This window comes from Ogataea polymorpha (assembly GCF_001664045.1).
Source record: "Ogataea polymorpha strain NCYC 495 leu1.1 chromosome Unknown OGAPOscaffold_1, whole genome shotgun sequence".
Classification (NCBI taxonomy): domain Eukaryota; kingdom Fungi; phylum Ascomycota; class Pichiomycetes; order Pichiales; family Pichiaceae; genus Ogataea; species Ogataea polymorpha.
The window spans coordinates 624,360-645,675 of NW_017264698.1; the positions used below are offsets into that span (position 1 = coordinate 624,360).

Here is a 21,316-nt window from a genome sequence, read left to right on the forward strand (position 1 = left end):
TTAGGAGTATACAGTCTTGTAAACTTTTTTTTATTTTATCTTGCGGTCAAAATTTTCACCATGCAATCGCAAACACTGTTTTTGGTCATCACTGGGTTGACAATCCTGTCGAACCTGGTGTCGGTTGTGACCAAGGAGAGGGTCCAGGGCGCGGTGTATGCTGTGTTTTTGAAATTGTTCTTGACTGAAAAATATAACAAGCTGATGAAACTCAAGTCAGAGCAGTTGGCAGTTAACAAGGAAAGGAACGCGATCAGCGCACAAGACAATTACGCTAAATGGACGAAACTCAACAGAAAATACGATGCGCTGGCCGAGCAAATAAAGAAAGAAGAGCACGCGCTCTCAGGCCAGAAATCATCTATAGACAGTTACGTCTCCAGAGCATTGCAATTATTGACTACGCTGCCCATCAACGCATTAAAACTATGGTACGCTCGCAGAAGTCTTTTTTACACCAGACCTGGCACATTTCCTTGGGTCATAGACGCATTGATCATAAATATTCCCTTTTTAGCTAGAGGCTCTGTGGGGATTTACGTTTGGTGTTTCTGTGTGAACAGGGTTTTTTGGATTCTGGTGGATTTCGTGAAACTGCTCACCGAGCCAGGACCACTACCGCCTTCTAAAGAAAAAGTTAATTAATACATCAAAAAGTAAACCTCAATACACCACTAATCCCAAAGCAATGACTTAAATACCAAATTATCTGATCCATTCCAGAATTCCATCAAGCGACCCAAATTTGCGTTTCTTGCGAGTAGGATCCAACAGTTTGTGAAGCTGAACAAGCTGTTCGTAGTTGTCAGCTTCCTGCGTCAAATTGTTCATGTTTAGATAGCTTGCGGATCTGGTAAGCGGATTCAGTCTCAACGGCTTTAATTTTTTGTGGTGAAGTAATTTGTCCACCACATAGTGGAGCCAGAGCAGGTTCGTAGATGGACTATAAACAGACCAGTCAATATCTGCTTCATTTTGTCCGGAAAGTTGCTGACGCATCAGTCTGTAAACATCGAACTGATAGTCGCCCTTGCCTTTGAAAAAGTGAGGAGAATCAAGGCCTGTGAACATAGTTTGTCCACCAATCCTGGCTCTAGACAGTGTGTAATCAATGAGCTTTACTTCGACAGAGCTTTGCTCATCGAGAGTTAATTCAGCTAAAGAGTCCTGAGGAATAGCAGCGTCGGCGCTGCCGGCAGACCGTTCTTTGATGACAATATTACCCCAATGCAAATCACGGTGCTCGAATTCATGAGCGTCTTGTCCTCTCTTCAAAATCTCAACAATTCTAACAAATATTTCTAATGCTTGAGTCCAACTTTTGAGCTCAAAATGTTCTAAATCTTGCCCTCCATACTCCAGACGGATAACGAGGTGAAGCTGACTTTTGGAGTACTCATCTGGCCTCGCGTTGTTGGAGCCGTACTTGTGATTGTACTTATCCCACAGGTGCAATAATTCGGACGGCATTGGGCCTCTCACAACGGTTGCAGATTTCATCTTGATGAAGCCCGGCACAGACGACATGGCCATGGTGATACTTTGCTCCTGAATCAACTCTTTCAGTGTTGGTTGATTCAGATTCTCGTCGCCAAACGAAATAACTTTCCAAACGCTGTGAGGTTCCCCAGTATTAGAGTCTCTTTCAAGGAACACCTCACTGTAGGAAGAGTCGGCGAGTTTTTCCAAAACCTTGGCTTTGGATAGCATCTTGTTCATCAACGCGTTGAAGGACACAACACGTTGTTGATTGCAAAGCTTCAAAAGTAACTTGTGCTGAAGAGAATCGTACTCTTCAGCACGAATAGCAAAAACCTCTTTGCTTTCACAGCGAGTGCGACTGCTTCCTGTAGACATGAAAGAAGAAATCGAGAGCAAAGACGAAGAGTTTCTGAGTTTGTTTTTAATTTTGTCCCTTGAAGTTTGGTTAGGCACCGGTAAAGAGATGTCAACCGACGTTCTGGAATTATTGGCGGTACCACCAATGAATGATTTTCTCAAATTGTTGAGGGTAAGTCTGCGAGAGGAGGAAGAAGAAAGCGTAGTTTCGTCGCGGGATGTAAGCGATCTTAGCGAAATAGAGTGTCTGAGTCTTAGAAAAGAAGATTTTTTCTTGAGCTGCGGGGACTCGGGATCATCTTTAGGAGTTGTTTGGGTATCAACAATAGTGTTTTCTGCGTTTTCGGCCGCATCTTTACCATCTCCCTTCACAGCACCTGCTATTCTATGAGCTATTGATTTCAAGCTCGAACCAGTGGATCTTGTTGATACCGAGGAGGTGGTAGCAAGTGATAAGGTAGATAACCGGTTGTTTTTTTTGTCTTCTCGTTCTGACAGCTTGTTTATTGTTGTTTCCGCAAGAACCCGTTTTCTGTCCGCAGTAGGAGCTCCTCTGAGCCGGCTCAATGTGTCTCCACGGTTATCCTGGTATACCTCAAAAGAACGGTTTTCTTGCAGAAGCTCATTTAACGAGAGAGAACCTGATTTGGTTGGAAGTCTGCTGATTCTCTTATGAGAACCGAACGAAGGCACGGTTGGGGCAGGCGACCCGGTAGGGCTTGCAGAGCCTGAAAGAACCATGCCATGTCTTTTATTGGACGCTAGCATGTCCACAAATCCGTTTTGTTACACGTCACTGCTCAAATATAAATATTTGAGGTTGTTTATTTGTGTATTAGAACAAAATGTACGAATTATTTTGGATTATTATGTTGAGCTTGCTGTATGCGGAAAGTTGTAAATATTTTGCATTAGCCACTGAGGCACAGCCATTAGTGTTTATTTACTGTTTTTATTTACCTGTAACCAATTCATGGACGACGATTTTCGAACGTCGGTTATACGCAAACCGAACGCCAAACAACTCCGCCCACAGCTCAGCCAGCATCGGCTGGATGACATGTTTGGAAGATCGCAGCTTTCGACGGTACGTGAAACAGAGTCGGAACACGCGCCTCAAAGATTACTGAAGACCAAGAAATCCAAGCTGCTCGCAAAATACAAAGATGATGATTTTGAAGACGACCAGTGGGAGCAATTTGAGAACATGGACTTGGGCGAGCGGCTGAAGCAAAGAAGAGAACACAAAGACACATTTGCATTGCGCTCTCAAAGCAGCCATTCTCTCTCGTCGGGATTCAGCAGCATATCCGCCAATAGCTCTCAGTTCGTGGAGTCTGATACAGAACACAGCGACTATGCTGAAGACTTTGATGATCTGGAGCAGAATATAAATTTGGCCCAAAAATTGGAGCTTCGTCGCCAACAGGCAGAGAAGTTAGCAGATCTCACGCGACGCGCTTCCAGATTATACCTGGACGATAAACGTGCCTATGAAGAAGAGTTCGATGACTTCAAACCATCAGCATCACACAACACTCGTCATTTCAAGGTGGTGAGCCCGAAAAAAGTGCGCAACAAGTCCTCAACTTCGATTCTTTCAGACCAATTCGGTCGCCGCTCTCTTCGCAAGTCGTCCTCGACAATGGACATTCCTCGCTCGAATCTTTTGCGCTCTTTGAATCGTACTATGTCAACGATGGACTTGATGCCGGCGACGCGCGTTAAGAAATATACACCAGAGTTTGACGAAATTGACGATTCTCCAGAAGACTTGACCATCACTCTATCCGATTACAAAAAACTGAAACGCAAGAGTCGCGCTCTCGACCTTTCTAAATATGCCGAAAAGGATACGCGTTCTCGTCGTACACAGTTTGCAGATCCTTCAGTGACTAATAGCACACGATTAACGAAGGAAGGGAAGCTCAAGATGATCCGATCTTTGGGACGCGCCAGAGCTCGTCAAGTTATGGGCGGTATGGTCTACGATCCAGAAGAAATGAAATGGCAGGGTAATGAGGAAGATTTGAGCCTGTTTGAGTCACAGATGTCTAGAAGGCCCGCGCTGTTGAAAAAATCCTCGATGCCACGAAGTCAGAGTAGCAAGAATTTGCAAGTTGTCGGAAACATGGTATACGACGACGAGAACCTTCGTTGGGTCAGCATGACAGGCAAGTACGAAGATGACCCTTTTGCGAATTTTGATGATACCATTAAAGATCCTCCAAGGAGAAAGAAAGAGCCCAAAAATGCTGCCAAAACAGCCCATGCCGAGCACTTCCGCATATCGGACGATCTATACAGAAGCTGGAAACTAGAACATCAGCGCTGGACGCGCAAAGTCAGCAACTGGTTTCCTGCTGACAGCGATGGATTTGATTATTGTTATGAGCTAAAGACATTTTTAAATGATAATTAGATAATAAAGCTATTGATAATCCCAAAAAGGAAAAAAATCAGATTTATTGTATTTTCGTTGAAAATAATTAGCGACCGGCTAGTGAATGTTTCAAACCGAGAGAGACTGTCAGACAAACTTCAAACGTTGCAGCTCATTGAAAGGATGGAACGGGAAATTTTTTGGAGCCCGGTTTCTCTTTGCACATGGCCGGTTTTCCTTATTTGGCCGAGGAATCTGGTCTGACATGAGGTACCAGAGCTAACTTGACTATTTCTGGCTCCGATTCCAATAATAGAATTCAAACCACAAGTTTCAGACTACCTGTCAGAATTATATAAAGACCAAGAAGTCTTGGTTCCGGCGTCATTGACCAGTGCCATGAAATTCGCTCATTTAGTTACTTTTCTGCCTCTTGTGCAGGCATTTCCGCTCGCTAAGCGCGACAGCACCGAACTGACCATTCAGAATCGGCTGGGCAATTACTATGAGGTTGAAGGTGTTGTAGGGGACTACTTCACCAACCTTTCGTTCGTTATCAACTCGGCTCAAGACGACTCTTGGGTCTGGTCTGACCAGTTCAACACTAATTTATCAAACACTTTCGTATCTTCGACCGAGGAGTTTTGTTTCCAGGACTTTGTCACAGACATGACTGTGTCAGGTGTTTATGGCTCGGACAAGGTGTTCCTCGAATCACTGGGAGTCGACAGCTTGAAATTTGGAGTTGCCACCACCAACCAGGTAGGCTACAGCGCATCTTTGGGACTCGGCAGCTCGAGCTCGTTTATTGAGGCGCTCTATAATGCTGGCCAAATTTCAAGCAAGATTGTGTCTATCTGGCTACAAAACAATAGATCTCCTGGTAAGATCAAGTTTGGTGGCACAGACAGCTCTCTTTATTCCGGCAGCTTGACCTATGTCGACCTGATTGAGTACCAGACCGACAAGACAAACGGTGGATATTTTATTTCACTGGACACAATTGAGACCTCATCTGGCTCTAAGCTCGCGAGTAGACAGACCGGCTATATCGACACCGCTTCTGTTCTTTCCTACGTTCCTTCTGAAGTTCTGCAACAAATAACGGACGATCTGGGAGCCAGCGTTGACCAGGCCAGTGGCTTGTGGACAGTTGACTGTGGCACAATTGAGACCACAGACTTGAGTTATAACTTCGTTTTTGGCACCACTGATATCAAAGTCCAGGCAAATCAGCTATTTTTCCAGGAATCAGACACCTGTTACCTGACAGTGACAGAGACTCAAATTGACAGCGTTGTCGTGTTGGGTCAGTCGTTTCTTACGAGCATTTACTTGGTGTTTGATCTAGACAAACAACAAGTTGGCCTGGCTCAGGTTGACGTGGACCGGAATGTGGTCACCAGCTGCTCTCTCTGCTCGCATTCGACCACAATCAGCAGCAGCTCTTTGACTACGACTTCCACCTCTTCGTCCACAAGCAGCTCTAGCTCTCCTAGCTCCAGTTCCAGTTTCCGCACAAGCTCTAGCTCCACATTTTCGACAACAAGCGAGTCAACAAGCTTGACTTCAAGCAGTGTGGTTCCCAAGACTTCGAGCCCAGTTTCTACCTCAAGTACCAGTGCAACCACTTCGACCTCATCGACTCCTAGCTCCACGTTTAGAAGTTCCAGCCAGTCCACATCCACTACGCCTCTTTCGACCCCAATCAGCACCAGCAGTTCGTCAATGGGCAGCACATCTAGCCTCAGTTTCAGCTCCTCAACACAGCCCTGCTCCGGATCATTGGTTACCACAACTTATTCCACAACTATTTCCAGCAGCGACTGGAGCACCGTCTCTGTGGTGACCAATTATGTGTGCTCATTTGCTGTTTCCAGCTTCCAAACCACCACCGAGACCACGTGCACAATATGCACAAGCCCACCGTCAAGCCCTGAGGTTGTGATTGTCTCCAGCCACCAATCATCTGCAACACCACAGTCGACACTCACCTCAATAACAGACAGGAGCACAAGCTCGACACAGACTCTTCCAACCTCATCCACTGCTCCACCACAGGTGACCACCGCCTCCAGCTCCTCTACCCCTGAGAGCCAGTCAAGTACGCTCGCTTCAACCTGGATCACCACCAGCACTCCAGAAACACCTAGCACGTACGAAACGACTGTGCACACCGGAGACACGGTCACGGAGACACAGAGCTGCAGCACAGAATCAGCCCCAGAAAGCACTACTGTCAGTACCTCCTCTCAGACTCCGTCACCTTCCACCTTTTCTTCTCAAAAGGAGACGTCTGTAACACCAGCTACCCAATCCACACAAACCATCACCGAGGACTGTTCCTGCTCTACCTCAGCCTACGTTTCTTCGGGAAACACTATATTCACAGTTGTTTCTACTTACACCAGCGCTCACTCTGCCCTTGTGACTCCTTCTACCAGCAGCTCTCTGCAGTCTGTTAGTCAATCACACGCACCTAGTTTGTCGTCCCTAGCAGACTACTCTTTCGCCAGCTCTCCATCAACCACACCAGCCCATACCGTTCTGACTTTCGTGGGAGGTGGCGTGCGAAACCAGGTCAGCCTCGCTGCCATCCTGCCTGTGCTTCTTTATATTCTCTAGTTCATATCGTTATGCTATATAAATGCAATCTTTAACCTACCCTAATTAAAAAGTGGTCCCGGGATTGGTGTGTCTAACAGTCTTGGCTCTATTCACCACAAATCCGGTCTCTCCTGTTGACTGTTTGTTGAAACCGCTCAAATCCTCATCGTCATCGTCGCCGAAATCGCCCCTGTTTTTGTCTCTATTCCAAAATGCCAGTTTCGAGAGCCAGCCGCTCTCCATCAGACCGACCATACGGCCGTTGGAGTCAACATAGTAGTCATTGTTTGATCTCCGTTTCTTGTAAATGAAGAATAGTGCAAGCAGGAGCAGCAGGAGCAGCGGCACACCAAGTCCAATGACCACTCCAATCACGATTTTTTTGTTCCTCGACGAGAGACCACCAGAAGACCGATCTGTGCTTACGTTTACAGAGGACGAGGGCGACGACGAGGCTCTAGCCACTGTGGATGAAGACGACACAGACGTCGACGACGACACAGAGACTTCCGACGTTTGAGAAGACGCTGAGGATGTGGAGGAAGCGTCTACAGATGATGCGGTTGGCGATGAGGACTCTGTCGTTGACTCAGAACGCGACGTGCTTGTGGAGCTAGATGATGATGAGGTTGAGCTCGATGCGGCGGCTGATGGCTGGGTATTCGAGGTCGAGGAATACTGGTCACTGGATGAAGGCTCGTTCTGAGTGCTCTGATCGGAGGACGACTGGTCAGCATCTGAGTCCGAAGACCATGAGAAGCTCGAAGTAAACGCCGTTGTCGAGGAAGATGCCGACGAGGAACTCTGCGTGGTCCAGATAGTTGCTTGACTATTGGGTGTATCAGAAGTGTATGAGGTGGAAGCGGTACTCGAGATCGACGACGACTGGGAGGTCGATGGCTCGTTGCTAGAGCTATGAGTACTGCTGTACTCCTCTGATGAGCTAGATAAATTTGTTGTGTACGATGACGAGGAAGACGACGACGACGATAAGTAAGAGAATGACGAAGTTGGATCATCATCGGAAGTTTCCGAGGATCCTGAATCGGTGGAGCTGCCGTCGTTCCAATCACCGGAACTGCTGGACGTACTGTTATTGTCGTCTTTTCTGATCAAGCGGAATTTGACGACCCCTGAATCGGTGGTTCGGTCATCGGATAAAGCAACCAAAGATGGGACTTGTTTATTTAAGAGAATCGGGGTCAGCACAAAAAAGACCAAAGTCACCAGCAGAACGATCCACGCAAGGATGTCTATCACTGACCCCCGTGACGAAGGTGATTTTGTTTTCATGGGTATAAGTACAGAAAAAAAGGGTTCTTGGCTTCTGATCCAAGATCACGGCTAAAATTAGAAGAAAAAAACTTCCACTACACGTAATTTCTTTTGTGCTCGGGATTGTAAATAAAGTAGAAATATCATTAAATCAAAGCATCATTACTAAATACTTATTTAGACACGTCCAAAGGGGTCAATCTCAAGTATGGTTTGATAGTTCTGAATTTAGGGAACAAGGTCTTGGCCTCCTCGTTGGAGACGCTTGGGTGGACAATGACATCGTCACCTGGAACCCAGTTAATAGGAGTGGTGACTCTGTACTTGTCACCGGTTTGCAGAGAGTCGATGACTCTCAGAACCTCAGCAGTGTTTCTACCAGTAGAAGCTGGGTAGGTCAGGATCAATCTGATGGTCTTCTTTGGGTCGATAATGAAGACAGATCTGATGGTGAGTTGGACACCCTTGTCGTCGACATTAGTTGCATCTTGGTAGTCGATCATGTCGTACTTCAAAGCGACCTCTCTTTTAGGGTCGGCAATGATTGGGAAAGTAAGCTTGGAGCCGGTCACCTCATCAATGTCCTTGATCCAGGCCTTGTGAGAGTCGGTACCGTTAGCAGACAGACCAATGAGCTTCACACCTCTCTTGGCGAACTCTGGCTCCAATTTGGCAAAAGCACCAAGCTCGGTGGTGCAGACTGGGGTGAAGTCGTCTGGGTGAGAGAACAGAACAGCCCAAGAGTCGCCAATGTACTCGTGGAACGAAATTGGGCCGTTAGAGGTGTCGGCCGTGAAGTCTGGAGCAATGGATCCGAGTCTGAGTGTTCCGTTGTCTGGCTTTGGAATTGACATTGTGAAAAGTTATGGAGAAGAGCAGTGGGGCGAGAATGGCTGTTTTATACCATTCTTGCCATTCTCGCCAGATCTTGCAGAATTGTCATATGTCACGTGAAAAGTTAAAAACTTCACCAGGTTTCGGGGAATGGGGAAATTTTACAGCTCGAGTCCAAAAAATTTCTTTACCCAAGCCGCGAAGCGAAAATGGGTCGAAAAACTACATTGTTTTTTTATCATATTTCGAACTGTTTATTCTTCAAACATGCCGTTCCTATAAAGGAATAAATATCAAAACCCAAGTCCTTCAGGACCAAACCTTCTGTACATAGATTAGTTGTTCTCAGGTCTCAGCTTTCTGACCTCTTTTCCGACCTTCCAGATCTCCATGTTTCTGATGGTCTGCAACTCCTCCTCCAATCTCTCTCTGTAGTCAGGTTGAGAGTTGAACTCCAAAGATCTCTTGGTCTCAGAGCCGTCCTTAACAGAAGTGTACAATTTTTGGAAGACTGGCTTCAAAGCGTCCTTGAAGACTGGGTACCAGTCAAGAGCACCTCTTCTAGCAGTGGTGGAGCAGGCATCGTACATGTAATCCATACCGTACTTTCCAATCAATGGGTACAAAGACTGGGTAGCCTCCTCGACGGTCTCGTTGAAAGCCTCCGATGGAGAATGGCCGTTCTCTCTTAAGACCTCGTATTGAGCAAGGAACATACCGTGGATACCTCCCATCAAACATCCTCTCTCACCGTACAAGTCAGAGTTGACTTCTCTCTCGAAGGTGGTCTGGTAAACGTAACCAGATCCAATGGCAACAGCCAAAGCAATGGCCTTCTCCTCGGCCTTACCAGTAACGTCGTTCCAGACGGCGTAAGAAGAGTTGATACCTCTGCCCTCCTTGAAAAGCGATCTCACAGTTCTACCAGAACCCTTAGGAGCAGCCAGGATCACGTCAATGTTGGTAGGTGGCACAACGTGGGTCAACTCCTTGAAGACAGGAGAGAATCCGTGGGAGAAATACAGGGTCTTTCCCTCGGTGAGCAAAGGCTTGATGGTAGGCCAGGTCTCGGACTGAGCAGCGTCAGAAAGCAGGTTCATGACGATGGTTCCCTTCTTGATGGCCTCAGTGACGTCAAACAAGTTCTCACCTGGAACCCATCCGTCCTCAATGGCAGCCTTCCAAGAAGCACCATTCTTTCTGACACCAATGATGACGTTCAAACCGTTGTCTCTCAGATTCAAACCTTGGCCGTAACCTTGGGAACCGTAACCGATCAAAGCAAGAGTATCGTTCTTGAAGTACTCAAGCAGCTTCTCTCTTGGCCAGTCAGCTCTCTCGTGGACAATCTCCTCGACACCACCAAAGTTGATCTTCTTGATACCTCTGACACCAGAAACTTGGGTTCTGGCCAGGGTTGGTCTGACAGATCTGGTGGCACTAGAGAGAGCTCTTCTAGATATAGCGGCAGCAGCTCTGGAGCCTGCGGTTCTGGATATTCTGGCAACGTACATATTGATGATGAGTTGGAAAGTATTGGTTAAGAAAAGCTGGAGAAAAATTTTCCACTCTGTAACATTACTCACCGGCCCGGTAGCGGGTGGATCAAATAAAAAAAGTTCAGTGGAGCACCTTTACACCTGTACCCCACTTTTAAATTATCTTCATGTCTGTTTCTTTCGCAAGGACGGTCAAAAACATCTGGCGAACCGGCCTCAAGAGGTCTCTTCGCCAGATTGCTATGATCAATGACACAAAATCTGGAGTTCTTGTTGGCGAGGACGATTTTGGGAATAAGTTTTACGAAACCAAAGACCCCGATGAAATTCATATGAGAACAAGATGGGTTGAGTACAAGAACTTCTGGGACTACGACGTGTCGCACATTGAGCCTGGATGGCACTACTGGTTGGCATACGGAACAGATAAGCCTCCTTCGAAACTGAAGCCCGAAGAAAAAGCAATCACCTATTCTCTGAATAAGGTTCACCACTACAACTACACGCAGACCAAAGGAGCCTTTGTGACGTACAACACCGCCAAGCCGAAAATTGCTGAATGGGACGCCAAAGTTACGCAACGAGTCTAGCCTTGTCTATTTATTTATTTATTATAACCGCATTACTCTTTCGCAAAAGTAGCAGCCACAATCAACGGTAACACCAATGACACATCGGCGAAAACCTTGACGCTCTTAGCATCGGCTTTGATTTTTCCCCAGGACACAGCCTCATCGGGACGAGCACCAGCATCCGAGCCATCGAACTCCTGGCCGGTGTTGATATAGACAGCGTAGTCTGCTCCATTTCTCATCAAGCAAGCGTTGCAGATATGGTGCTTGATCAGACCACCTCCAAGGATCAACATTCCTGCGCGCGAGGCCTCCATGGACAAAGAGTTGATGCGTCTGATATCCTGAACGATATCGATTCTCAGCTGCTTAGGAGAGGCCTTGAAAGTATGGAAGAAAAGCATATCACCAATACTGCCGTCGGTCAAAGCAGGACAGAAGATAGGGATCTGATTTTTATGGGCCCAATACAATACGGACGTCTCGTCGTTGATTTCCTGTCCCAAGCGATCAATGACCTTGGATGGGGTCCAGAAAGGGACATCTGCGTCCAGAGCGTTGGCACCGTTTTTGACAGCAGAAGCTTCCTGCTCCTCCAGCATTTTATCCAAAACGGGGACAATCCACTCCTCAAACTTGCAGTAGTTGTCGTTAGGCACAATCAGGTTTCCAATTCTGTTCATACCGTCATCTCTAAGCTGTTTTCCAGGCAGAGAAAAGTCGCCCATGTAAGTTGGAGCAAGACATTTGATCAAGTCCTCCTCAATTCCTCCAGCTGATGCAACAATGGCGGACACCATCTTGTGCTGTACCAGGAACCGTAGGGTATCTCTGAGACCGGAGGAGATCAAGTTAGAGGTGTACCCCATGAAGATGGTCGTTTTTTGGTACCCGTTCTCGTCGAACTCTCCTTTACGCTCATGCTCGGCAAGCTCTGAAATGTGTTTACCTCTCCAGGTCCTCATTTCGTCAATGATTTCACAAGCTTTGGCCAGAGAAGAGCCCTGGAAGCCCATGGTCTTCATGGAGTCGATGAGGTCCGAGGCGCGGGCGTTGCGGCTCTCGGGCTTCGAATAGTCAACACCCTTCACTTCCTGAAAGTGCTCGGGGACGGGCACTGACTGCTTCAAAACAGCATCTGTGGCTAAATCAGGGAACCCAGACATATTTTTCACAAAGACAATTTTTCACAAATTTATTTCGCTGATCCTTACGTAAGTGTCGACTGATAAAGTATGTCTACCCTTTATACACAACTCTACACCACCAGTGCCCTGAATTTGAGAGGCATGTCTCCAGATCTCGGAATCGTTGTATAGATATCTCTCATTTGTGCGTTGGCTTCGTAGTCATACCCATCAACTAGACACACTTCGTATCTGCTGATCACATTGCTGACACATAGTTTGATCTCGCACGTGGCAATATGCAGTCCTAGACACATACGGGAGCCAGATCCAAACTGCATCATCTGTCTGTTCATTTGTTTAACTTTTTGGTCGTCATCAACAAGCCATCTGTCTGGATTGAACACTTCGGGGTGTTCAAAGACGGTTGGGTCGCGGTGTAATGACCATGGCTGCATGACAACGACAGTTCCTTCGGGAATGAATGTCGATGAAGTTTCTTTGGAACCTCTCCAGTGGAAGCCCCCTTTAGGAACACGACGAGGCTCCTGGCCCGGGATGGCGGCATAAATACGGAACACCTCCTGCGTGAATGCAGATAAATATGGAAGTTCCTCGACGTCGGAATATAGCAGCGACCGGTGATTGGTGCTTGCAAGGTTGCCTCCATTTAGACCAGCTAGCTCGGCCCTGAGTCTTTCCTGTTTTTTGGGGTCCCGTGCCAGCTCGTAGAAAGCGTAACTAAGGGTTGTACCCGTGGTGTTGTGGCCAGCAGCAACGTGGTCGAATATTTCGGACCTTGCTCGACGAGCGTCGAATAGCTTTTCGCCGTTCGTCCCCATCAGAACACCAACCAGTGTGTCTGTATTTCCTGGGTCTTTCTCCAAACACTCGTTGAACTGGCTATTGATCCAGTCACATGCTATTTTGGATGCCTTTCTAACGTACGAAGGAACCATCAAATCGTACAGCTGTGGTAACTGTGTAGTCCAAAACCACGAAGACGACTGGATCATGAAAGCTTTGATGACTGCTTCTCCTTGCCCAAAAAAATCGTCCAGCAGCGACTTGCAAACCTTGTTTCCAAACGAAAAGCTGGTAATGGTGTCCATTGCCATGACAGACCACAACTGGAACGTATTGAGCCGTTTGTCCTGGTTTTGCTCCAACATTTTGAGGAGATTGCTCATCACAGCCCTTATTTTTGCCTGAAACGGCTCGGAAACAACATTAGACTTGGAGTAGAGCTTGGCGGAGACCTTCCTGCTGTCTCTGTGAGTTTTTTTCTCGACAGTGGAGAAAGTGTTGAAAGAGCCGAAATTGGCAAACTGTGTGTAGAAACTGGTCTTGTCAAAATTATTGATATAGATATCTTTGAGATAATCGGGGTCAGAAATATCGATCTCTTCGGGGGCAACCCTCACTATGGGCCCATACTTCTTGTGGAGATGGTGAACGTACCTGTTTCGGTGTTCTGACCAGCTGACAAAAAGAATCCAGTATTTAGTCAATGCACATATTTTAGGACCAGGAATTGCCGCTAGCGGGTGGAAATACAGAGGATAAAGTACAAGTGAGTAGATCGCATAGCTTATCAGGGCGGCCTGAGTGGCCGTAATCAGCTCTTCGTAGTACTGGGCGACGAACTGTGACAACATAATGAGTAATCCAAATTTTCGATTGGCTTTTCGCGATAAGCTGAGCTCCTCTGATAGCGGGGGGCGCTGAAATTTTAGCGCGTTTGCTCAAAAAGGAAGTGTGCTGGCAATTGCGCACAAAACTGCTGTTGCGGTACCAGAAGCTGACTTGCAAGCAAGGTATGTAGCTGGGCCCTCATGGAGACACCTTCTATGTTAGTTAGGCATGCTAAATCAAGCCTTTCATCAGCCGAAAGATTGTAATCTATATCGACGCGTCGACCAATATTTCGTGAAATAATTTTTGCGTCTAAGCTTCTTACATGTTCAGAACCACGTTACGACTGGTGCCTAAAGTGACCATCCGGGGCCTGAATAACTACCGTGCTTGCGTGCCCCCTCTCGGGTGGCGTCGAATGATGGCGACTTCCCTCCCCACTGCACGCAAGGTGATTCGCCGTGCCCCTAACGACTCATTATTGAGCCAGTCTTATGTGATTCCTGACGAGCGCTCTAAATCTTCCCACCATGGCCTTCCCTTGCGCCCCTGTGTTGCTGTGACTGCATGCGAGATTTTAGATTTAGAAAATGTGCGTTCCGTTCTTTCCGAGCACCACATCGAAGCGGAAGAAATTGTGCGCAACGAGGCGGTCCACTATCAAATCAAAGACTCTCCCGTCAGCATAGACGTGTTCGTGCTACACTCGGGAACTGTGGTCTCGTGGGGAATGCCAGAGCAAGATGTCCTTGATAAAGTCTTGCCTCTTTTGCGGAGCTCCATGAACACCCCTTATGAGATTCAAACAGAAGATCTGGATTACATAGAATATGAGTCAGGGCAGGAAAAAGAGGGCCAAACGTCCACGATAGACCACGAAATCATATGCATCAAGGGCGAGCCGCGCCAAAAAATGTTGGACAAACTAGCATTTTCCTACGGTATATCGAGATCAACAAGGCTTGCAGTGCTGGAGTCGTCACTAGAAAAACATATCCAGCTGACAAGAAATACGACGGAAAATTTGTCACAGGGAAAGCAGCTAGGAATCGGTGCGCGGGAAGTGTTACAGTCGTCTGGAAAACTGCTGCTGCTACGCGGAAAATTAAATCTCTACTCTGAGCTGGTTGAGACACCAGATCTGTACTGGACAGAGCCAAACTTGGAAAAAATTTACAACCACGTTTCTCGAATCCTGGATGTGAATACGCGGATCAGCATTCTCAACCGGAAGCTGGATTATTGCTCGGACGAAGCACGAGCTCTGCTTGACATCCTAACTACCCGAAAAGGCACAAGGCTAGAATGGATTGTGATTTATCTTATTATGATCGAGGTCTTGTTTGAAATGCACCACTTCTACGAACGGTATGAGGAACATCAAAAAGAAAAAGAACCGCCTGTAAATAGTTTATAAATCTCTATAAAAAAAAATATCTATGACGTCATATGACGTAGGGAAGCAACTTTCTTTTTTTTTGCCGATGGGACGGTTGCAGGAGAACAAAGACAGACAACTCAGTTCTTCCTGTCGATAACTTCGAGCTCCAATTCGATCACCCTGTCCTTGAAGGACTTGACTTTCACTTTGGAAAGATCCTGAATGACGTAGTTGGCGCCGTTCTCGTACAGCTTTTCTGCATCAAATGTAGAAGCAATACCAACCACGGTAGCACCAGACGCTAGACCTGCTTTGATACCTGCAGGAGCGTCTTCAAACACAACAACCTTCTCGATTGGGTATCCCAGTCTTTCGCTCAGCAGCTGGACGCCCCTTTTGTAACCTTCGGGATCAGGCTTTCCGACACTCACATCCTCAGCGACGATGAAAATGTCGGGCTTCTCAACACCGGCCTCATGCAACACGTTCTGGAAGTGTCCGTGTGCCAAAACTGAAGAGCCACTAGTGACAATGCAGAATGGTTTGCCAGGGAGCTTGTGCAACTCCTTGAAAAGATCGCCTGCTCCCTTGATCGGGTAGTTCAGTTTTCCGTAGGTCACCGACACAAGTCTGTCAAAGTCATAAGCGCCATCAATTAGAGCCTGCTCGTTCTCGAACTTGTCCGAAAGGTACTTTCTGAAGACATCACTCACTCTCACCCCGTGAGCCTTGTGGAAGAAGTCTCCGTCCTCGTTCAAGTGAGGGTAGGTGGCCAAAAGATCGGCCCACGACTTTTCGATGGCCTCCGTGGAGTCCACGATGGTACCGTCGAGGTCGAATTCGAGAGCATTGACACGTAACAACTGAGTTGACATTATTGAAGAAGATCAAGATTTTTATCCCTCGATCTGCAGCCCTTATAAATAGATCTGTATGGGTGCTCATAACCTTTTAAGCTAGTTTCACCTTGCAGAAAAACAAAGGTTTGGGAATTTGAAAGGAGCAAGAGCAGAAACAACTCGAATATGTTTTCCTCTAGAAGACTTTCGAGGCCTGCTCAGCAGCCTCCGGCGGCCCCAACGTCGGGAGCACTGGCTGCAGCTACGGTGATTGGCAAGGCCTTAAAAGAGAACGACCACAAACCGGGCCCTTTGAATCTACCTAAGCAACCACAAAGAAACTCACAGGCACATCGTGCTGCAAGTCTCTTGGGTTCCACGCGCGCCTCTAGTATCACTTCGAACACTAGCAGGCATATTGTACGGTCAGGCAGTCTCAGAAACATTCCAAGTTCGCCAGTCGCACAAACAAGACCTTTAAGGTCGTCCTATGCGGGACCGAAGCGTGCACAGAGTTTGACAGGCGCCAGGCCTCGCACTCAACAGCCCCTTCGTCATAAGGGCTCTTTCAATGGACCCAGCGCGCATTACGAAGGATTTGACATGGAGTCTTCGGCTGCCTCCGCTACGCCACATACGGTGAAAAAATGGGTTCCATCAGCCCACGGTCTTGTTTGTATTGAAGTTCCTGCAGACCAACCCGCCCAGCAATCTGCCAATGCCCGCAGAATAGTGGCCCGTTCTGCATCCATGAACTCCTTATCGAGTCGGGCTAGAAACCAGAGACTTGCAGCAAAGTCAGGTCCACTGCCCTCACAAAAGAAAAGTGTGCAGGGCATGTATACGCAAAAGACTCAAATGTCCGCTGGTCCTACTATTGTGGAAAACGAGTCTGAGGACAGGCAAGAAGCTGCAGAGCATAATGTCCCGCCTCGATCTGATACCATTGATGTGAAGCTTGATCCTGCAGGGACACATGACGTTCCATCGGAGGAGACTAATCATTATCCTGAAGATGAACGGGAGCTAGCTGAACAGAAGCTGGAGGAACTAGTCAGGCAGAAAGAGCAGGAGATACTACAATCTGTGCTACAACAACAGGAGCTGGAAGCTGCCCACTCATTGGTATCCGTGTCCAACGAGTCGGTTTCCATTCAAAATCCGCTGGACACGTCGAGTTTCTCTAAGGCATCTCTTTCAGGATCCTCCAATGGCTATGACGAGGTTGCTTTGGTCGATGGATACACGGGTGGTTTTACTGAGAATCTAGACGCGAAAGAACATTCGGGAACTACAGAAAATGCAGATGAGTCTTTGGTGACAGACGCTAGTGCTGACCGCACGTTCCAGGAAAGCGACACTGCCACTTCAAATACCACACAGGACATGGGCCAGACGATGGCGCAAAGACTGAGACCGACACTTGGGTTCCAGAGGTCGTCAGAGGAGCAGATCTCCGCTGCGCCGCAGCCAGCCAGCGATCCAGATATTCCGGCTCGCTCGCCCAAGAGACCATCCATCAGCAGATTGGAAGACATTGATGGCTCCTTAAGTGCTACGGCGGAAAGAGTGCCTAGACCTGTTGAGACACAAAAGAGAAAGTCGGTTCTTAAAAACACCAACAGTTCTTCTAGATTGTCGGTGAATGATGTGTCTGTTTCTTCCTCTGCCTACCTTTCGCTGGCCACAGCAGAGAATACGAGACTGAACGCAATGGCTTCGTCTTCGTCTCTCAATCTGTCGCAGCAACCACGAGCATCTCCATCGCATAAGAGAGCTCCCCAGCCAGAAAGGGTTGCCAGGCAACCTCCTAACGAGCACAAAGGTATGCGGCTCAGTCTGCGCACAACCCAAGCGACCCCGCCAAGAGGCAGGCGTGACTCTGTTGGCGGTCTGCCGTCCAACAGCTCAACTCCAGCGCATCTAGCAGCAGCTACGCGAGCCGCACAACATCATAATCCGCAACACTTTGAGGCCACTCCGACAAAGAAGCACGAGTACAAGGCTGCACCAAAGTCAGAAGCTCAATTGCGTGCGGCTGAGCTTTACAAAAAAGCCAACGAGAGAAAAAGTCGCCGCGAATCTATTCTTAATGTTCAATATGTACAACAGGTTGGTATGAAGCTTGAGAGGACCTCATCTTTTGAAAAGAACCAGGAGGCCAGAAGAGCCAACAGGTTCACGTTGAGAGATGATCCCGCTTTTGCATCTGCTCAGGATCAACAACAACAAGCACAGATATATCAGGCCCCATACAAATCGCGTTTCGACGATTATGATTCCGACGCTGAGGAAAGAAACGGACAACTCAACGGCAAACCATCTCGGAACACACTGAGAAGTATTAGTGCAGAGCAACCGCGGACGCAGCAGCAACAGCCAGCACAACAAAGGTTCTTTAGTGAGCAGGTTGCACAAGGCAAGGCTCCTGAAGAGAAGAAGAAGAGATTTGGCAAGCTCCGCAAATTGTTTGGCAAGAACGCCAAGCACTAGAAGCACAAATGAGCATGCAATATATTATACATATATGCAACTAATCTATAATACAATGAACACTATTGATCCGGACTCTTCTCCTTACTTTCCTGTGTTTCTTTAGTTCCGCCTATCGATAGTTCGTTGAAAACATCGTTCAAGGGCGACTGGAAGTTGCCAAAGTCATCCTCATCTTCTTCATTGTATGATGACATTGTTTGTGCTCGCGAAGTTCTTGTGGTGACAGAGCTCTGTTCAGATGTTGCAACCGACTTTGTAGCGTCATCCATTCTCTTGCGCACCTCGTTGGCCACCCTGCGGCCGTCGGCTAAGAAGTTGGTGAAAATGCCTCGCAAATTGTTTACCACACCAAGGCTTCTGTTCACCTTATCGTTGACATGGAACGATTTCCAAAAGTCATGTTGGAAAAATGATTCGTACGTGTCGTCCGCCAAAATAATCATTCTGAAAGTAGATGGCGTGATATATGTTGGATTGGAGGGATCAAGAGCCTTGTTATGTTTGAGTTTCTCTGACTCGTCATCTTCCAGATCGATAAGAGGGGCCTGTGGATCCTGTTCTTCCTGAGCATATTGGAATGCCATTTTTAAGAATTTGGAGCTTGAAGCGAGATATCTCTCGCTCTGTTTGTTCTTCCATTTCTCCTCGTTAAAACGAACTTCTTGCGGAAGCTTGATCTCCTCATCGTTGGCGTCTAATCCTTGCTCTTTGAGAAGTCTTTTCCGTTCAATAATTTTCTTTGCAATCTCGGTTTCTATCTCCTTGTTGGTTATATCGTCAAAAATATATCCGTTTCTCCACGGAGCTGTCACAAAAATGAGATCCTCTGCAAGTTGCAGAACAGATTCGCTACGAATCTTGCCTGACCCATCATCGTATAGCTCAATGAAGTTGGAGAGCGAGTTCATGATATCCTTGTCAATCAGTTTGTTGATACCAAGAACGATAGTCTCCAAAGTGAGATGGTCTTCGCCTTTAGACCATGCAGTGAAGAGCCTTTGTAGAAACAGAGCCTGGGCTGGATCTGTGTCGGGATCAACCCAGTCAACCAAATGAGCCATGAATTTTACAAACGAGTTGTAATCCATTGTGAGATTGGCTCTGCCGATAGCAGCATTGTTCTCCAAAATCAGAGCATTGTAGTAGCGGTCGTAAATGTTGGACAGTTGCTCGTTGTTCAAGTTAGGAGTCTTGGGCAAGTTTCTAATAGCAGCCCTTTTCACAAAAATCTCTATTCCATGGAACACCTCATTTTTGTGTTTCGAGCGGTACTGCGTAATCAACTTTTCGTCGATCACGGAGAATTCCCGAAATGCGACTTCCCACAAGTTATCGAACTTGCTTCTCATCTTTTCAGGGTTCACAAGAGAAGGTTCTGGATCGTCAAGCGTCATGAAAAAATCTTTGAAGACCGCTAAACACTCGCCGTCGTCCTCGCAATTTAACAACGCTTCGCCATTGACTTTCAAAATCGCCAGGCCAACCTGGAACAATGTTCTTGGGCCATGCAAAAGCAGCATGTCCACAACTCTGAATGCAAATACCAGCGGCATAGTGTTGAGGAAGAATGAAAGGAACCACGGTAGAGAAACAATGGATAGTTGAATATCCTGTCTGGCAAAATGATCTCCAAGTATAGGCATCGTCTTCTTCACAAGAGCCTCAAAAACTTTCTGGTCAAGCAAAACGCCGTACATTGTCTGTGAGTAGTACCCTGGAATGATTCTCTCACAGAGAACATAGAGGCACCAGAAAACTTGTTCTTCAGACATGTAAATCAAAAGGGCAGCCGTGACTATATTCATAGCTTGGCAGTATCCAATATCAGGGTTCTTCCAAGAATAAGCGGTCAGCACTCTTCGAAGCCTGTTGATGCCCTCCTCCGTTTGGTATGCTGGATATTCAGGTAGGGACCTGTTGAGATCTTTTTCGATTTCCTCAATTGCAAAAGATTTCATACCGTCAAAGTCCACCAGTAGTTTGTTGTACTCGTCGAAATACTTGTATCGAAGGTATATCGACCCGCAACATGTCTCCCATAATTCTCCTCGCAGCTTGTTTGGCAGACCGTAACTGACAAGCCTGTAGAATGGTATGTTTTTGATCAATGCGAAATTGCGTCCGTACTCTCTAAAGAAGTCAAACCATTTTTTCATTTTTAGTCTGTCATTCATTTTCTGCGCGTTCCCAGGAAACTTGAACACCCATCCAAGCCCTCCAGTTGGGGGCGCATCTATCTTCAGTCTGGATGATTTGTTTTTGTACAGGAGATACTCGGAATATAGTCCCATCAAAAATAAGTTCATTCTCGACACTTCATTGACATTTTGTTTGAGAGACCGTGTCAAGTTCTGTCCGAAACGCTCTGCCTGTGACCTTATGCCCAAAAACTGTATGGTGAACTCCAAATCACTGGTTGTATGCAACTGAATTGTAAAATCGAAGGAACGATGAAGTCTTTGGATTTTCTGTATCATTAGCAGCTCAATCACGAATGAACATGCCACAGGGTCGTAGGAATCTTTGAATGTAAGAAAGTTGTTTGTCAAGGTAAGTTTTCCGCTGAAAACAACGACCGAGCTCTCCGAAGCGTGGGGCTGGCCCAGGTGCCGAGGGCTAAGGACCACTTCGACGGACGCCTCGTCCACTATTCGCTCGCCTTCAGGGAGCCGAAATTCTGCGCATAGAAGTTCGTCTTTTCCCAGTCGCTTCGACGATGTCGACCCATCCAAGATTGTCTGCGTTTTGGAAACAATGTCCTTAAAGAAGTCCATCAGCAATTATTGACGTGATATTTTATTATCTCTCTATTTTATTAGGGTTACTTAC

General features: G+C 47.0%; 14 protein-coding genes across 14 annotated transcripts; 6 read left to right on the forward strand and 8 right to left on the reverse strand.

Annotated features, from left to right (window-relative positions):
• Nucleotides 1-53: 53 nt before the first annotated feature.
• Nucleotides 54-2,450, reverse strand: OGAPODRAFT_15203 (uncharacterized protein). Its single transcript, XM_018353574.1, has one exon. It carries the CDS (start codon nt 1,855-1,857, stop codon nt 706-708), a length of 1,152 nt encoding a protein of 383 aa, XP_018213111.1. The 5' UTR covers nt 1,858-2,450; the 3' UTR covers nt 54-705.
• OGAPODRAFT_91919 (uncharacterized protein) lies at nt 57-2,462 on the forward strand. Its single transcript, XM_018357063.1, has one exon. The coding sequence runs from the start codon at nt 61-63 to the stop codon at nt 643-645; it is 585 nt and encodes a 194-aa protein (XP_018213112.1). The 5' UTR covers nt 57-60; the 3' UTR covers nt 646-2,462.
• A 350-nt stretch (nt 2,463-2,812) lies between these two features.
• On the forward strand, nt 2,813-4,261 carry OGAPODRAFT_91921 (uncharacterized protein; the record flags this gene model as incomplete). Its single annotated transcript, XM_018357064.1, has 1 exon — nt 2,813-4,261. The coding sequence occupies one exon, from the start codon at nt 2,813-2,815 to the stop codon at nt 4,259-4,261; it is 1,449 nt and encodes a 482-aa protein (XP_018213113.1).
• Nucleotides 4,262-4,342: 81 nt separating this feature from the next.
• Nucleotides 4,343-6,847, forward strand: OGAPODRAFT_74641 (uncharacterized protein; the record flags this gene model as incomplete). The annotated part of the gene is made up of 1 exon (XM_018355912.1): nt 4,343-6,847. The coding sequence occupies exon 1, from the start codon at nt 4,622-4,624 to the stop codon at nt 6,845-6,847; it is 2,226 nt and encodes a 741-aa protein (XP_018213114.1). The 5' UTR covers nt 4,343-4,621.
• Nucleotides 6,847-8,122, reverse strand: OGAPODRAFT_91923 (uncharacterized protein; the record flags this gene model as incomplete). Its single annotated transcript, XM_018357065.1, has 1 exon — nt 6,847-8,122. The coding sequence occupies one exon, from the start codon at nt 8,120-8,122 to the stop codon at nt 6,893-6,895; it is 1,230 nt and encodes a 409-aa protein (XP_018213115.1). The 3' UTR covers nt 6,847-6,892.
• A 101-nt stretch (nt 8,123-8,223) lies between these two features.
• On the reverse strand, nt 8,224-9,210 carry OGAPODRAFT_74643 (uncharacterized protein). Its single transcript, XM_018355913.1, has one exon. The coding sequence runs from the start codon at nt 8,956-8,958 to the stop codon at nt 8,278-8,280; it is 681 nt and encodes a 226-aa protein (XP_018213116.1). The 5' UTR covers nt 8,959-9,210; the 3' UTR covers nt 8,224-8,277.
• Nucleotides 9,211-9,273: 63 nt separating this feature from the next.
• OGAPODRAFT_44799 (Acetohydroxyacid reductoisomerase) lies at nt 9,274-10,452 on the reverse strand (the record flags this gene model as incomplete). Its single annotated transcript, XM_018355485.1, has 1 exon — nt 9,274-10,452. The coding sequence occupies one exon, from the start codon at nt 10,450-10,452 to the stop codon at nt 9,274-9,276; it is 1,179 nt and encodes a 392-aa protein (XP_018213117.1).
• Nucleotides 10,453-10,604: 152 nt separating this feature from the next.
• On the forward strand, nt 10,605-11,027 carry OGAPODRAFT_6084 (uncharacterized protein; the record flags this gene model as incomplete). The annotated part of the gene is made up of 1 exon (XM_018355779.1): nt 10,605-11,027. One exon carries the CDS (start codon nt 10,605-10,607, stop codon nt 11,025-11,027), a length of 423 nt encoding a protein of 140 aa, XP_018213118.1.
• Nucleotides 10,624-12,265, reverse strand: OGAPODRAFT_15208 (Deoxyhypusine synthase, catalyzes formation of deoxyhypusine). Its single transcript, XM_018353575.1, has one exon. It carries the CDS (start codon nt 12,173-12,175, stop codon nt 11,060-11,062), a length of 1,116 nt encoding a protein of 371 aa, XP_018213119.1. The 5' UTR covers nt 12,176-12,265; the 3' UTR covers nt 10,624-11,059.
• A 2-nt stretch (nt 12,266-12,267) lies between these two features.
• On the reverse strand, nt 12,268-13,794 carry OGAPODRAFT_74645 (uncharacterized protein; the record flags this gene model as incomplete). Its single annotated transcript, XM_018355914.1, has 1 exon — nt 12,268-13,794. The coding sequence occupies one exon, from the start codon at nt 13,792-13,794 to the stop codon at nt 12,268-12,270; it is 1,527 nt and encodes a 508-aa protein (XP_018213120.1).
• A 381-nt stretch (nt 13,795-14,175) lies between these two features.
• On the forward strand, nt 14,176-15,203 carry OGAPODRAFT_15209 (uncharacterized protein). Its single transcript, XM_018353576.1, has one exon. The coding sequence runs from the start codon at nt 14,193-14,195 to the stop codon at nt 15,186-15,188; it is 996 nt and encodes a 331-aa protein (XP_018213121.1). The 5' UTR covers nt 14,176-14,192; the 3' UTR covers nt 15,189-15,203.
• Nucleotides 15,176-16,027, reverse strand: OGAPODRAFT_91928 (uncharacterized protein; the record flags this gene model as incomplete). The annotated part of the gene is made up of 1 exon (XM_018357066.1): nt 15,176-16,027. One exon carries the CDS (start codon nt 16,025-16,027, stop codon nt 15,290-15,292), a length of 738 nt encoding a protein of 245 aa, XP_018213122.1. The 3' UTR covers nt 15,176-15,289.
• A 140-nt stretch (nt 16,028-16,167) lies between these two features.
• Nucleotides 16,168-21,157, forward strand: OGAPODRAFT_15211 (uncharacterized protein). The gene has a single exon (XM_018353577.1). The coding sequence runs from the start codon at nt 16,178-16,180 to the stop codon at nt 18,482-18,484; it is 2,307 nt and encodes a 768-aa protein (XP_018213124.1). The 5' UTR covers nt 16,168-16,177; the 3' UTR covers nt 18,485-21,157.
• On the reverse strand, nt 16,168-21,261 carry OGAPODRAFT_96682 (uncharacterized protein; the record flags this gene model as incomplete). Its single annotated transcript, XM_018357909.1, has 1 exon — nt 16,168-21,261. One exon carries the CDS (start codon nt 21,259-21,261, stop codon nt 18,547-18,549), a length of 2,715 nt encoding a protein of 904 aa, XP_018213123.1. The 3' UTR covers nt 16,168-18,546.
• Nucleotides 21,262-21,316: the final 55 nt, after the last annotated feature.